This window comes from Cyclopterus lumpus, chromosome 1, assembly GCF_009769545.1.
Source record: "Cyclopterus lumpus isolate fCycLum1 chromosome 1, fCycLum1.pri, whole genome shotgun sequence".
In the NCBI taxonomy this organism is placed as follows: Eukaryota; Metazoa; Chordata; class Actinopteri; order Perciformes; family Cyclopteridae; genus Cyclopterus; species Cyclopterus lumpus.
In genome coordinates this window covers 19,318,326-19,335,377 of record NC_046966.1, presented here as the reverse complement: position 1 = coordinate 19,335,377, position 17,052 = coordinate 19,318,326, and the positions used below count along the sequence as shown (strand labels likewise).

Genomic DNA, 17,052 nt, shown 5'->3' with positions numbered 1-17,052 from the left:
CTGCTTGACAGAAAATGAAGGTACAAGGGCAGGTTGAATAAGAGCCCTAAGGATAAGGATAACCATTTTTATTTTATTTGATACAAATATCTCTTATACCCAGCAAAGCTGGTTCATAAATTGAGACAATGTTTTTTTTTCGTCCATATTGATATGGTATTTTTAAACTCCTACTTTATGATAACCACATTAGTATACCCTTTACACTGTAGGCTTCTGTGTCTCTAATTCCACCCAGTGTTCCCATCTGCAGTTCCAGTGTGAACATGATTTACAGCGTGAAATTATACAGTGGAGTTGTGATGAAGGCAATACCCACATGTGTTATTATTGACTGATTGATGCATTAAACTCAAGTCACAATTTGAGCAATCAGAAGAAATTCCATGCACACATTTCTCCTTATGTTCTTCCGCGGTGATTTATACTAACTGAAAATACTGGCACTGGTTCAAATGAAAGAGACCTTTTTTTTAACTTAAAGTTTAACCAGATTATAAAGATACCCAGTGATATAGTGACATCTAGCGGACAAGCCGTTGAATTGCAGCTTTCAAGAAGTATGTAGATACTAGTGTTTGTTCCCTGGTGGAAAAGTTTCTAGAGAAACTGTCGGAGATGTCTCCTGCAAATACACGCACGCGCGCACACACAAACGCACACACACACACACACACACACATACACACATGTATACACACACATACACACATGTATACACACACATACATACATGCATACATACATACATAAATACATACACACATATACAGACATGACAAAGGATGATATTATTGAGTGACCGTGTACATTCCCACGCACGAGTGTTGCCGGATGGGGGCCTGGCGGTGAGCGGCACCACCCCCGCCCACTGCGGGCAGAGAGAGGGCTGCGGTGGGCAGGACACTCCCGAGTCCTCCAGTGGTCGGGACAGTCCCCCAAACGCGTCATCGACCGTGTGGACAGACGAACTGTAGCAACACTTTTAGTGAAGGATTTCTGGTGTCTTTTTTAAATTGTTGTTATTTTTTTCTACATTTTTTTCTACATTGTTTTAAACCGCGATGGCCGAAGCCCGGCGTGAAGATGAGGAAGAGGGGCAGCGCCGAGACCTGCGGGACGTCCGGCACAGAAACCAGGCAACAGGTACATGTGTTTGGGAATGTAACAGGCTGACTATCCGAACTGTTTCCTGAACCATCTAACGGAGACGTCAAATATGTCGCCTTGTTCATAATTTGTTGTCGACACAAATGATTTAGACGTTTCAAAGCGGAGGGGCATATTTAATGCTAAAATAGTGGATGAACGTTTTCACCAATTTGCAATACAATACAAAAATCACAGCTAATCATTTAACAGATATATATCTGTCTGTATTGTCCCACCAGGCAGCTGCTGTTTTATTCATTAATTTGTATACTAATTGAAAACTCTTGAAACATGTTGAATCCACCAAAGTGAAGTCTGCATTTTTTTTAAATTAATTTTCTTTGTCAAACATTTGTCACATTGTTGTTGTGTGCTGGCGGAATGGCAAGAGTCCGAAATGAATGGAAGCTAATGGAGCCTCGAAACCGAAGGAGAAACACATCAAACATTAATTTTTACTGCACAGCAAAAGTGTAAAGTCTGCGTGTAATTTGTAGCTATGGTACTAACAACTAAAACAAAGACATGGACCTTCAACTACTCAACTACTTCTGTTGTTATCAGAAGCTGTTGAAACCTGACACACAGCTGCAGCCCACAGGATGAATGTGGGATTTGTTTCTTAACGTCTGGACAGATTGATCTTAAAACATTTAAATGTGTTAACAGTTATTAACTGTTATAACTTGGAACTCCTTCAGGTGCTATGAGACACAAAACCCTTATGAAAACTATAAGGTTTGTGTTTGGATCTCCTGGGTCGATTTAAACAAAACACTTTTATTTTAATTTGATCTAAGACAAAAGAACAATCTGTTTTTATTTGGTTGAACTGTTGAAACCTGCCTGTGGTAATGTACCTGCCCACCCACCTCTCAGCAACATGTGACTTATAGGAAACAACTCTTTTGATCCTCATAGTTTTGGGCCTGCTTCCAGGTTCGTAGTGTCAGCATTCAGCCTGTGATTAATGAACAAACTTCAGCTTTCATTTTACAGTCGGCTGCCTCACGTACACGTTTACAACTGTCTCAGGTCTTAGTTCGACAGTCCCCCTCTCTGCCTTTGTTTTTCTTTTCTTTTTTTAGCACACGGCCTTCTCAACCCCCCCCCCCCCCCCCCCCCCCCCGGGCACTGTCTCGCTATCTGCAGCTCAGACTTACCTCTCCCCAACCACACCTTGCCCCCCAGTCTGCCCGTGCAGGCGGGCTGCTGCGTCACCAACAAGCTGTTCTTGTCTGTACATGATGCAGTGTTCCATCCTTTCAGAGTGATGTTTTAACATGATTCGTTCCACAATGGATCCACGTCAGACGGCGTTTCAGGTGGTTTCCAGCGGCCTGCAGTGACACCGTCTAATCTCCTCTTGGCCGAAGGTCCAGATCAGCTGCATGCCGTCATGGTGTCGGTCAGTCATGACGCCATAATCTGTCCTGCTTTGCAACCGAGGGGCAAATCTCTTTTGCACAATGATCCGTCAACAGCAACACAAATGTTGTGTTTATTGCTGCATGTTGAATATGACGCACGGTGATGTCAAAGTTGACATCAGCACACTTGCCCATGTCTGATGGGGGAAAAAAAGCCACTTTAGCCGACGTTGGAGAGAGACGAAGCCCTCTATCAGACTTCGGCCCACCCCTGACTTCACTATAGTGTGAAGTTCGGAGACACTGAGAGGCGGAGCGCCTTCCTTTCTTTTCCCTTTGTCGCCAGCCGCTTCCCCAGCTGCCCGGTGACTGCTGCCGCTGTGCTGAGTAACGTCAGCATGTGTTCAAGTGAGAGAGCAGCTGTGAAGGGAACCCTTGCCTGCTGACTTCAGCAGCTTCCTTGTGCGTATGTGGTGTCTTTTCGTGTGTCAGTGGCACACAAATAGTGTGCTCTGATTGGAAATGGAACCGAAAACCTTACAATTTTCATTTTCTCAAGTGTATTTATTGCTCTCGTGAGGTTTTAAGGTTAAATGAGCCTTTAGATGGTCAATCATAAGCATAAGTAAATAATTGACGTGACATTCTCGGCCTCACAGAGCCGCTCACCAGCTGTAGACTCAGCGACTAAATGGCATGGATAGCTCTATGCCATGAGACATTGCGTAATCTTATCATAATTCTATCTTTTTTTAATTGGATATGATCTCTTAATGAATGTCACACCCAATTAAGAATGTCTGTCTTGTCTATAATAGGTGTCCTGTAATGTTTGATGAATATTCTCGTTAGCCTACATATGAAATCTCTTTTAAACAGGCTGATGGGAGGATTATCTCCATCCTACATTCACCTCAAACAATCTGAAGTCACTTCATGAATGTCTCAGTCTTGCAAACATCCCTACAGCTCAACCAACTAGTGCGCTGTTTAAACATTATTTTTAATGGTTAATAGTAATACTAGATGGCTGACTGTTTTATATTGTCTATTATACGGCTTCCCAAAAAAGCAAGTCATCTATAAGATTAAGAACTGAGAGGAATCCTTTCATCTGTAAATCCCCACACAGATTACCTGTTAGTTTCCATGTTGATTTGATCATATTACTATTTTAAGCACTGCGTGGCCTTCATATGAGACTCGTCGGTCTCGTCTGGTGCTCTGAAAGCCGAAAAGCTTTGGTGACGCAGCATTCAGCTCATCTACCCTCCCAGAGCATCAGAGAATATCAACAATGTAATCTCAAAAGCTGGCTTTTTTTCTTCTTTTTTTGCCTGGATAGAAACCACAGTGTTTCTGTGGTAACAAATTCTCTTTTAATGATTGTAGTTTTATTGATTTATATATATATATATATATATATATATATATATACATATATATATATATATATATATATATATATATATATCAGTATCTTGCTTTCTCGGTGCTTGTGTGTGCAATAGTCTCCATTGAATTACTGTTCTTAGTTTTTTCACACTAACCTGGGTAAAAGATGCTATAAATGTAAAGTTTATTGATACACATCAGTTTACATTTGTAGCCAAACTGCATATGTATGATCCAAAAAAGCTATTAGGGTCAATTATTAAGTTAATATCTTTTAAAAACTTGTGATGTGACCTTTTAATGTGTCGGGGAAAGACAGCGGCAGTGCCACAGACACCACTTCCTGAACGACCACATTCCAGTTCTTCAGATTGGCCGAGTAAACACAGGAGAGCTGAGACTGGGCCCTCCCTCTCCCTCCTGGCCACTGTGGGTGTGTGGCGGCTGGCTTCAAGTCGTTCGTCACGCTCACACACTCGATGGAGGGAGGATCCTTGTGGTAATACTCTTTTGATGCTGATGATTTATTCCTTTAATTCCTCGCAGGTAGGGGCATCATAACTTACATATCACAAGAGACTGGCAACGGCACGTCACATACACAAGAGAAAGTAAAGGAAACCACCTGTGCCATTACGCCATGTATATCAGACTGCATATTTACCAGGAAATGGTCATGTGTTGTTGGTGAAGTAACAGAGCGTTCGTCCCGGCAGTTGCTAAAATACTTCTTTGTGGTTAAAGGACAGTGTGGAGACTCTCTTCTTGAGGCAGCAGCTCTGTGTACCAACAGACAAACAAGTAACAGGTGTGACAGGTGGATCTGACTGCCAACGAGGTCACGGCTTCAGGCTAGAGGCACGGACATCAATGCTGGCTTCAATCACTGTTTGTTTGTTTGTTTGTTTGTTTCCATCTCATATTCTTCTAAAGATGTTTACTCTCAAATACGAGGAGACAAATGACCTTTCAGTGTGTTTGATTGTTCGCGTTACAGATATTGCTCGTTGGTCTAGCTGTTAACTAACACAGTGATTGCTCCTCTGCAGCTGGTTCATTTGCATGTGTGTGTGTCTGAAGTGGGAAAGTAGCAGTTAATGTGACTTTATCCACACACTTTTTTTTTTTTATGAGCATCATTATAAAAATCTGTCTTTTTAATGCTGACTTCCTCTCAGCGGCCGTATTCCTAATCTTCAGGACCACCTGGCATTATTATTATTATTATTATAGAATCACATTAACACAACACAGTATCTTTTGACCATACTGCCTCCATTTCTATGATGTTCAACGCAGTTACGTTCAGTTATAATGCCAAATGTTTGATTGTTTAGTTTTTATCCGACAACAGAGTCCAGGTGCTTCTCTCACTCTATCTATTGTATTGTTTCTGCCCCGCGTACGTAACCGTCCCGTCTTCGTCAATGTAGATGCTTAATTCCTTTTAGACTGGTTCGTCGAGATGTAATTCCTGTTCCACGGTTCTTGTATTTCTAGTTCACAGAGTCTCGTCTGTAAGTATCAGCATGGAGTGATTTGAAATGAAACAATAACTACTTCTTACATGACATTGTGTAGCTTTTAAAAGATGAAATATCAAATTGTTTCCGTTTTTTTTAAACGTGAAATGTCCTACTTGGTCTGGTAGCTTATGGTGGCTAATGTTAGCAAACTAGAAATATATATTTTAGTGCAACTGACATTCGTGATGCCGTTTGCTGACTCAATTTTTGTATTTCTTCTACTGTGACACTCACGCAGTTGTTTTAAAGTTCTGACTCTCGGCTTTTACTTGTAAGGTGTTTTCATCCACATGAGATAAACGGTTTAAAAATGTATATATGTATATGTTCATATGTAACCCCTCCGACTTTAGAGGCCCTGCATGTACTTATTTAAATAAACATAGAGTAATCATGTTTAATAGTTGCTTGCAAAGTCTTTGTAGTCAACCCATTGACAACATTGAGATACATCCCTGCTGATGCTTTGGATCCTCACTTCTTGCTGTTTCCAGGAGCGTTGCCTCCAAGTAAAGACTCCCGTACCCCTGGTTGCCTTAAAACATTTGTGGACGGTGGACGATATTCAAAGTGTTACAAATCTGTCTCTGTTCGTTCAGCGTGGGTGTGAACACCTTCAAACCCTGAAAGCTGAAAGTTAAAACGGTGTCACTGTGCTGCTACTCGGAGAGAGGAGAGGTCGTATATATTTTTGCCATACTGTGGTAACAATCTCTTTTAATATTTCGGTATGGATTGGGAACATTGTGGGAAGTGTAGCAAACCAATGAGAAATACTGTGTCATGGTAATAGTGGATTGTTGCATCAGTGTGATAAATTGTCTTGGTCAGGTATTTAATTCACCAGATTAGACGGAAATAGACCATGTAGATTATTAGAATAGATTAATGTTCTAAGTGCCAGGATGTTATCTTTGTTGCTACACATCACATTTAAAACCTGCACCCTCCTCCTGTTTTTTCTCCGCAGATCATCCAGAAAGAACCAAGCCGGATCATTTACATTTAAGGTATGTCATTTTCTTTGAGCATTAACAGTTGTTAAATTTCACTGAACTCTATCTGTTGCTGAAACGGGGGCACTGTCCCTTTAACGGTCAGATCTGCTGATGCTGGTGAGGTTGTGAATGGACCAAAACAATGCACTGCTCATCCCCACAGACCACCAGCAGGTCAACATGGGGACAAACACGTCGCGCTGCATTCATTTAGTTGTTGTTTCGAGACCTTGAGGAAAGGACCGCCTCCTAACTGACACTTATCACAGAGATCTGGAAACCTCTGCGAACTATAACGGATCACACAGGATGCTGTGTTTACAGCTTAGCTAATTAATCAAATAAACCCTGTGGGATTGTTACCCCCCCCCCCCCCCCCCCCCCCCCACCTCCCAGATAGTTTACATCATGCAGTCGGTCCTTAATGAGCAAGATGTGTGTTAATGATGCGCCCGCCTCTGCTGTCAGGAGACTTTAGAGTATCACAATAGTTTAATCTCTTCAGCACAAAGACGGAGGATCTTACTTTCAACAATATAGCCTGTGAAGTAATTTAAGGCTTAGAAAATAACCTTTACCCATTGAGAGGTAAACCACCTGAGGATATGAAACCGTGTTCAAGTGTGTGGCGAGAGAGAGTCGTGTGAAAAGAGTGTTTACCTGGAGGTGTGGTACCTCATGGACACCATGTTTTTGTAAGGTAGGTAGGATTTCCACTGAGAACTTGAAACGGCCATGGCAGGGATGTTGTTGTCCTTTTACAACACCGGAAGTTCGTTTTGTAATGTAAACCTTCGACCGCTTTTAATATCTCTTAAATAACCAATGCTTAGGAGTGGACAAATGCTTGTTCCCTTTAATTAAACCACAACTATGACTTTTGATTTACTTCCACAAACATCAATCTATACACATATGCCACTTAATAATTTGTCGATTTAACAGTTCTGTATCGTGTTATGAATTGGTGTATTTTAAAATCTCAATTAGAAAAAGTATTTTGTTTACTTTTATTTTCCTTTCCCCATCTCTTCAGCTCTCATCCTTTTGTATGTATTGTAATAGCCTCCGTTAATGTTTTGTTACTTTAGATCCTTTATCTTTGCATAACTTGGCAGCGACGGTATAAAGTAGAAGTATAGATAGTGCGCATCGAGTGACGTGGCTCTGGGCGAGGAGTGGAGTCACCACTAAGGTATGAACCAGCTCCCACACCTTAATGATGAATGGTGCCTCCTGTTTGTTCTCTCTCTTCAGCCAACGGCCTCTGTCTCTACGAGCTGCTATCAAACGAAGTAAGTTGACGTTTTGAGAACACTTGGAGGGCAAGTTTTTTTGGGGGGGGAGAAAATGAAAGATCTTTTATGGGGGAGTTAGTAACTTTTTCAGGATGAATAATCATTTTCCTTAAAAGTGACAACACGGTTATCTATGACACATAATTGATATGATTGTTCTTCCTTCAGCAAGAACAAACTCTCAGGGTGACCACACCAGAGAAAGAAGGTAATGTAAACAATAATTTCAGATTAGAGACCTTTATAACTTTCGCTGACCAGACATTTAGCTTCTCATTGGTGTGGATTGAACGACTTATCTCATTTGTTGCATGTTGAGTTTATGAATAACACTCATAAGAGCACTGCATTTTTCCAGTTTGGCTAAGAAAGAAATCAAATTATCAATGATAAATAAATCATTTGTTAGGTGGATTGGATGTGGACGTGCATTTTGTTTTTCTGAATTGATTGGTTTGTATTTCAGGCGACCGGAGATTACAATCATCTCAGCAGAACCTCTGGTCAGTAACAGCTGGTTCTCAGGAAACTCTGTGGTTTTCCCTCATCCTCCTCAGTCAGGCTGGTCTGCAGGCATCCAGGCTGTTCCCCAGGTAAAACTCATCTGATAGACAGATTATTATCAGTAAACAAAGCTTGGTTCTTCAAACGGGCAATATCTAGGTTGTGGTTCTGTGCTGTCCACGAATAAAAAAAAAAAAACTTGTTTGAGGACATAACTAAATGCTGTACTATAAGGAATAATAATGTGTGGTGTGTCTTTCTCGTGACTTAGCCTCCACCATCCTATGACCAGGTGATTCAAGAGAAGACCCAGGAAGAGCACATTGTCAAGCCCACTGCAGCCCCCCGCCGGACCACCTGCACCACCACAAGCGCCACGCAGACGGACCCTGTGGGGGAAGACACTGGTGCTGCTGCTGCTCCGCAGTCGGCAGGGAAAAGACCTGCAGGTGAGGCATACGAGAATACTCTGTGTTGGTAAAAATGTGCCCCCAACTGCCAGTTTTAAGTTTGAGTCTATTTCTGCTCTACATGGTGATCCCTTCATGATGATTACATTTCCTTCCAGGTAAAAAGCCACAAAAACCACCGAGGCCGTCTCTGTCGAAACCGGTGGACAGAGAACCAGTCGGGACTAATACTCCAGTATCCATAAACACTGAGGACCAAAGTGATGCCGAGTCAGATGTAAAGCAACCCGACCAATCGGGTTCCTCTTGTATTAGATCTGTCACTGTACACTGGGATATTCTTTCCTCTTCCCCGGACTCGGAGCACAGTCGACGCCCCGTTCCACTTCCTCGTACAAAACCCCCAAAGCCGGCGATCACAGAAGAGGTCAAAGTTCAGACTTTGGTCAAGCTCAGTGAACATTGTGACCGCATTCAATCGGATCCAGAGGTGGTCTCCTCCAATAAGTATTTAAAGGAGTTATTGGAGGTCTTTAGTACGGATAACGAGTGCGCGGAGAACGGCACCAACGCCAACCAATCAGACGAGTCCTCGCGAGGTGAGGATGCAGGTGGCGAAATGAACGCCAACCACAGTCAACGCAATATCCGGGCCAGGATCCAGGCCTTTGAGACCCAGGTCAGCACCGAGGAGGGAAACGCGGTCGAGCTGGCCAAACCGGAACCCGCACCCAGGAAGCCGATCAACAAACCTACAGTTGCTGCTAAACCTTCTGTCGCTCTTAGACCTCAGTTAAACCAAAGTGTAGATGATGACTATCAAAACGTATCAATCGCAAACATCCCCCAAATCCCTTCACCAGCCCCCAGACCTCTGCCCCCGAGGAAATCGGTGGAACTACCAGTAAAAGAGGAACTAGAGACTTTATTCAGAAAGACGTCCATCCCAAAGAGACCAGGCCTGTCTGTATTGACCAGAGCCAACAGCATCCATGAAGAGGACACTCCACCGGTCCCTCTTACACCTCCAGTGAAGCCTTTTAAGGAACCTCTGAAACCCAACCTGAATATCAACAACCACAACTCAGTCTCGGTCACAGAGAATGTGTACGTGGACAGTCCATTAAGTGAGTAGCGTTTGATTTGTATTGGTTGTATGTTGTGTACGACAAAAGACAGCTGTGCTTAGGAATGCTCCCTACGGAACATTTTCATGATATATTCGTCTATGATGCATTGTTTTGATTAAGATAAAAGATCTGCGCAAGATCAAGTATTCAAAATAACGTCCTTTTTTTTTTTTCTACAAACAAAAATATGAAGGACAGATTCCCATTATCAGACACTAAACTCTGAGAATAGTTTCCTCCCCTGTCTGACTAAAAGAGAAATAATCAACATAAATGAATAAAGCAAGCAAATCTCTAACTAGCAGAGAGCACATAGTTGGTATTTGAAGGAATAGTGTGGGAAAAATTCTGCACATTATTTCGTTGGATAGAGGAGGTTGTTAAAAGAAATGCATACCAATCTCATGTCTGTGGGTTTGGTGCAGAGCTGCATCCTGGGGCGATTTACCTCGTTAGCTGAGCAGAAAGAGCTTGTCTGGCTCGCAACATAAGAAATGCATCCACCAACACCTCTAAAGCTTACTAATATATTATTTGTTTCATCTGTACATTAATAGAAATGTAAAAACTGCAGTTACATCATGAGTTACGTGATGTAACTATTTTGTGACAGAGATGCTGCTCAGACATGCTCGATGTTAAATTAAAAAGTGAAATAGTAACTGGACATAAATTCATGCAAGTGTATTGGTAAAACAAATGAGATCCAAGGTGTTTTGGGATGTCTTGGATAGGCGTATTTTAAACTTTATAGAGCCATTCTCAATGTTTCTTCCTGCCTCCAGTCTTTATGCTAAGCTAGGCTAGGAGTCTTTAGCTTCATAGGTAACATACAGACATCAGACGGATATTCATCTTTTTATCTCTTTCCTGGAACGTCAAACTATCTAACTCCAGATGAAATGAGTCTTTGTTGAACTCACTCTTGTTGAGATGGTCCTTGAGAAAGTTTCAAGCAGCAACACCTGAGGCCAAGCAGTGGGCCGAATTGGACCCCAAACTAGTTATTTTCAGGAGAAATCAATTCACAATAAATAGTCTCAATCACCAAATAGATGAAGTGCTTCCATGCTGGATTACAAATGACCGACTGAACCGGTGTTGTCCTTCTTTACATTGTGTAAATACGCAGCGACAGTCTAGTGTCTCTTTTGTTCAGATCCCATCCAGGTCAAACCTCTGCGTAACGTGGACAGCAACGGAGGCTCCTTACCCAGACAGAGTATGACACGGAGACCAACCACCATCAGGGTCCCCAGCAAAACTTCTTCATGTGAGACACTAAACCTCATGTGATCACCGTCAAAATACTAATCTCTCTCTACGCATCGCGATAGAGCACAAGTTTTCAGGAAGTTATGGTAAAGTTTCTTTTGTGGTTTTTTTTCAGTGTCGGATAACTTTGAGGTCAGTGCCCCTCCACTCCCTGCTCAGAAGCCCATCGGCTTGCTAAACAGCTCAGTGAACCCCACGCAGAGCCAGACGCCCACCTTCCCCCACCAGGTAACATTTGCATCCCACTGAGCATTTACTAACCTATAAACTCTGCACACACTACCTCTGAACACCACAGGAGAGGTTATTCTTTGTAGACCTAAAACTACAGGGAGAGTGGTTTTTCTTCCCTTTTACTTTCATGTATTTCTGCCTTTCTTCAGAAATATTGTCTAATGAACAGGGTTGCGTGCTATTGGTGTGTATGTATTTATGAACTATGACGTGGAACATTCGGAGGCCATGAAGCCTCTCTCAATCCGGTATATCTTGTGTGTCAGCTGTGTAGCTTACTGGCATCACTTCCTCTGCTTCCTCTGCTCTCCAAAAGCAAATAAACTATAATATATAGTATTGTAGTCCCAAGAACATGTTGCATGCTGTTGAGCTGAAGCCGGCCCTGGCTGAATGCTCTGTGTTATAGCCTGGTTGCTATGGTTTCCAGTACTGGAGGCTGTGAGTGTGTTTTTAGTGGCAATATAAAAGCCCAATTGGATTCTTCTGCAGGAGTTCATCCCGGTTAGACCAGAGCCATCCCTGCCACCTCGGTGAGTGAAAGTGGAAAGAATTCAGAATAAATGTAAAACATTAAACGACGGTCCACTTTGTAAACATGCGGCTCAACTTGATGATGGTGTTGCACTTCAGGAGGCTGAAGTCGAGCAACACCCTTCCTCCTCGCCCACATCCAGCCAAAACAGGCCCAGGAAAACCTCCCACACCCAGTCTTCAGGCAATAGGTCGATCCCAGTCAGCACATTGGGAAGCTTCACCTATACCCCAGACACAGAAGCCCCACAGGAAAGGACCTGTCTTACCTCCGAGGCCCAAACCAGGCCACCGTCTCTACAACAAATACATTGTGAGACGCATCCCTCTGCACAACTAAGCATGCGACAAATACCACTTCATGAGCCCCGGTTTAATTTTTGCTTTCATTCAACAGCTTCAACTTCCTCATGGGATTGCATCCTTCGACTACAATGGGAGCAACACAGGAGAACTGTCATTTCAGGTGTCTAAACTACTTTTACTGGCTTACGTGTTGCCTTAAAAGTGCACTCTTAGCCTACAAGAGATCCATATAGTTGATTCAGCAATAGGGAATAACCTTTGTTGTCCTTTTTCAATAGAAAAATGAGGTGCTCCTGCTGCTCGATGAGATCGACCACAATACGTTTGAGTGCCAAGTTGGAGACACCAGAGGCAGAGTACACAAGTCGCACATGGTGGTCATAACTCCTCTTGCCTCCGTCTCACACATGCCCCCGCCACAGGTATTATTTATGAGTAAAACATTTATTTGACACTTGAGTACATCTTGCCATGTGGGCTCTGCTACATTAACCTCTCTCCCAATAGGATGCCGATTCAGGTGGAACTGGTTCTGAGCTGGAGGTGCAGGCCATACATGACTTCACTCCAGGTGACACATCAGTGTTTTTTTAAATCCAATACTGAATAAGATTAGACAATAACACTAACATGAGACAATATATTTACATAATAGGTTTTTATTACAATCTTTTTTATTACTGCTAATACTTTTATTAGCTTTTTTAATTTCTGGAGCAACAGCTAGCATGGCTCTCGCAAATGGTAAAATATACCTAAATCCAAATTGTGCACTTTTGAGGAGTAGAAGGAGTATTTCTTTTAGAGAGCGAGGCTAGTGCTTTCAGTCTTTATACTAGAGCTAAGCGACAATTAACTTAGACAAAAAGCAGGAGGAAATGGATATCCCAGCTCTGTCCCAAATGAAAACATACGCCTACCAACACCTGCAAAGCTCTCTTAACATGTAGTATACCATGTGTTTATTCAAAGACAAACGGAAACTTAAAAAGAAAGATTTGGGATATTTTTGCATTTAGAGAGCTTCCTGTCTTAATGCTAGGCTAGGCTACGCTAAGCTAGGCTAACCACTGCCTGTATTCAGTACCATAAATAATAAATAGGAGATTCTCAAAAAATCAAATGGCGTAAGTTTTTCTCCCAAAAAGTCAAATTATTATTTTCAAACTATTATTGTGATGCATGTTTCTTTTTAACATGGCTATTTGAAAATAGTCTACTACAAATTAGTTAATAAAATAATATTTTCGGGGGGTTTTGCATTAGGACGTTTTAAACATGTCGGGATTATGTTTATGAGGCCCATGACCAGCTGTTTGTTCTGCGCACACAGTGGGTGAAGGAGAGCTGGGCCTGAGAGCCGGAGATGTTGCGACCATGGTGGAGCAGGTGGACAGTGACTGGTACAGAGGCACTTGTAAGGGATCTACTGGTTTCTTTCCCACCAATTATGTCAAAGTACTGGTAAGTTTCAACCATTGAAATCCATTCTTACCCTGCATCAATCACATCTTTGGTTAAATGTTTAGTATGATCAAGAATTTCCGAAATAAAATAATTGTTATTATCATTTCTCCAACTAGTCAAATTCCCCCAAACCGCTCCCTAAACGGAAAGCAAGGCCACCGTCTGCAGCAGTCAGGTACTCTTTCAACACGATAAACTCTCTGCACTCACCTTTTTTTTTTTTAAAAACGACCCGGATGAACTGACCTGACGTTAATGTTGTGGCCTCCACTAAAGCGGTCCGAGATGTGTGGCGAAGTTCGACTTTGCGGGGGAGAACGACGAAGAGCTCACGTTCTCTGAGGGTGATGTGATCCAGCTGATGGCGTTCGTTGGACAGGACTGGGCCCGGGGGAAAATCGGCGTCTCGTCCGGTATCTTCCCTCTCAACTTCGTGGAGGTCATTGAAGATCTGCCTCCAGCCCCGAGTCAGCAGAAGAGACAGTCCATCGGGATCCCACTGCCTGGTGAGATTACCTAGGAGGGCCGAGACTAAATGAATTCACTTTCTTTTTTTTTGGCTCGTTTTCTGAACTTGTGTCACACATTTATACTACATTAGCATGTTATCCTCTTGATCCTCCAATTAAAACAAAAGAGCCGTTATCCATCCTGTGGCTTTATGTTGGCTGGCATCTCCCTCTGTGGCATGTCAGGAATGTGTGCTTGTGTTTCTATTTCATTAAATAGCTGTTTAGAAAAGTATCTATAAAAAAACATTGGCATACCTTTGTCTCTAGTTTCCCTTTAATTAGTAGCAGATTACATATTATTATTTCCAGCAACCATTTTTACAGTTTGAACTCCCATCATGAAGTTTTAAGATGCCTTTTGAGTTACATTCTGGTAGAGAAATACAGATTCTTATAGATTTGAATATTACATTTGTGGATGTAAAAGTCAGCCAAAATAAAATTGTATAAACGGTATACAAATATAGGAATCTCCAAATGTAACGTGTTTTACACAAATACATTATTACATACTTTAAATATATTATAGAAAGTATAAAGTGGAGAGTGTAAACTCCCCACTGGGTTAAAAACCCCACAAGAAATACAAATATTTCAATCAATACGTGAGTAACCTGGGTATCATTTTCCTCCCACAGGCATGGCTGCTTCTCCGAGTACACACCTTGAAGTGGCCAAACCGGCTCAGGTAACACATATTTATATAAACGGAAAAGTAAAAAAACAACAATGAGGACACACCCAAAATGTGTTCTGTAAAACCACACAAATCCGGTAAAAAAAAAAAAAAAGTGTGCCGGCTGAATGTGTGTCGTCCTGCTCCCTCTGTAGGCATCTCCGTCCGGGGTGGAGTGGGCGGTGGCTCGGTATGACTATGCGGGGAATTCAGACGGCGACCTGGGCTTTCAGCAGGGCGACCGGATCCTGATCAGCCGGCATATCGACGCCGAGTGGAGCTGCGGCCGGCTGAACGGGAGCGAGGGCTTGTTCCCCCGGGCTTTTGTTGAGAGCAGCGCAGGTATGAAGACCCCCACGGCCCGCTGTTATTACCCCCAGTCCAAGTCATTGAACGCATCATTACAGTCAATCGAGATACATATTCAGATTCTAGAGGGAGAACGGATGTGTGTGTGTGTGTGTGTGTGTGTGTGTGTGTGTGTGTGTGTGTGTGTGTGTCTCTTATGAAGATAGGGTGGTTTGTTACACATTTGTCATGCAATTTTTTTAAAAATCTGAATATTTAGTATTGCTACTTTTACATAAATTAAGTAATTAATGTGATTATTTCTTCCACCACTGACCAAAATTGCACGTAAGCATTTCAAGGTAACGAGCAACTTCATTATTGATTCAGTTGCCAATTAATTTATCAATGAAATGATTGGTATATTTTTAAAGTGCCTCATTATTTTACTAAAGCCGAAGGTGGCTTCGACTCAAATTGCTTGTTTGGCTTGACCAAGATATTCTGTTTATTAATTCATAAGTCAAAGTAGCTTGAACTAGGTATTGTGATATTTGTACTTGGGAAAGGTATTTAAACCATTAATTGGTTAAAGACTAATCTATTGTTTCAGCTCAAAAACAAATGGACAGTTTTGTCAAACCAGCATCATTCCCGATGAATAATTAATGAAGTATATGATTTCTTCTGCAGGTCAGCAGTCTGATAACCAGCAGAGTGGAGCGGCTGCTGGAAGCAGAGGCAGGGCGATGTTCAACTTCACGGCAGAGTGTGAAGAAGAGCTCTCTCTGCAGGTATAGGGGTTGTTTATTTATGAATAACTTCACGGACAAAGATGGTCTCTAGAAAGTGCTGCCATTCTGTTGATGTCTCACTCCCTTATCTTTCTCAGGTTGGGGATATTGTAACTGGTCTGGAGCCCGTTGACGAAGAATGGTTCCTGGGGGACTTGAGGGGGAAACGGGCCCTGGTCCCTAGAAACTATGTGCAAGTACTGGAATAGTGTCACGTCGCTGTTGGACGACAAGAACTGACTTGAGATCAGAGGACGGAGGGTTTCAGCAGTGGAAGTCTGACGGGAACTGGAAAGCAGTATTTCCTCTAAGTTGTGCAACAGCTTTTGTTTTTTTCATCCGATGCCTTAACTTATAATGAAGTGTTCACATAATAATCTATCATAACTATAAATCAATCTAAATACTGTATTGATTCAAACGGGTTTGTATTCTTCCAACTGTGCATTTGCACCATAGTGGTTTTCCTCTTGTTACAGCTATATTTTGTGTGTGTGGTCTTAGATATCTCCTACTTTACCGTAAACCTGGATTATTACATGAAACAAGGCTCAAATAAAGGTCAGAACCTTGAAGGGGATAATAAAATGTGTGAGATCAGGATGAGAAAAATGACAAACTTCTGTGAAGCATGAATAAAGAAATGTCTACATGTAGTGCCAACACTTGGCTTCAGCAACATTAAGTTATCCAATTCATTGCAGAAAAAAGTTCTTACATCCTGGATTTATTAAATATTGGGAATGATAGAAGTTAATATGGTTCTGTGAAGATATTGATAGTTCACACGACACAGGGGGAGCAAACATGTACAGGTTTGCACAGCAGCCTTCTAAACCTCTGATCAGGACGAGACCTTCAGTGTTTACCATCAACATTACCTTCCAAAAATGTGAAGTTATTATGCTCCTTCGACTTAGTGGCGCTAATGGCATCAAAAGGGTTCCAGGCCCTACCAGAGACCATGTCAGAGACATACAATCTGCATTTGAGCTCTTCATAACACCAATCTAAAAAGGATATACTTGTATGGCGCGTATGGAGCCAGTTGCAACCCAACGTAGGCTTGCTCATTCTGGCCGGAGTGTACAAGTCAAAAGGAGAAGCAACAGCACCGTTGGGCTGCTGACTATTTACAGCCATGACTAAATCCTTCTAGATTTTTTAAAGTTTCTTTCCAGGG

The 17,052-nt window shown here is 42.1% G+C and overlaps 1 protein-coding gene across 3 annotated transcripts; it reads left to right on the top strand.

The window, feature by feature from the left end:
• The first annotated feature begins 944 nt into the window (after positions 1–944).
• Positions 945–16,670, top strand: sh3d19 (SH3 domain containing 19). Of its 3 annotated transcripts, none has more exons than XM_034541123.1 (21): positions 945–1,146; positions 6,414–6,453; positions 7,699–7,736; positions 7,908–7,947; positions 8,206–8,332; positions 8,515–8,692; positions 8,812–9,780; positions 10,943–11,056; positions 11,174–11,286; positions 11,785–11,825; positions 11,926–12,139; positions 12,224–12,292; positions 12,411–12,554; positions 12,640–12,703; positions 13,466–13,596; positions 13,716–13,774; positions 13,876–14,105; positions 14,750–14,799; positions 14,943–15,129; positions 15,769–15,869; positions 15,968–16,670. In XM_034541123.1, exons 1-21 carry the CDS (start codon positions 1,065–1,067, stop codon positions 16,076–16,078), a joined length of 3,102 nt encoding a protein of 1,033 aa, XP_034397014.1. In that variant the 5' UTR covers positions 945–1,064; the 3' UTR covers positions 16,079–16,670. The 3 variants fall into 3 exon arrangements, with proteins under 3 accessions (XP_034397014.1, XP_034397010.1, XP_034397004.1); XM_034541119.1 differs by lacking the exon at positions 945–1,146 and adding an exon at positions 4,009–4,416 and having other exon boundaries at positions 8,536–8,692; XM_034541113.1 differs by lacking the exon at positions 945–1,146 and adding an exon at positions 4,010–4,416.
• Positions 16,671–17,052: the final 382 nt, after the last annotated feature.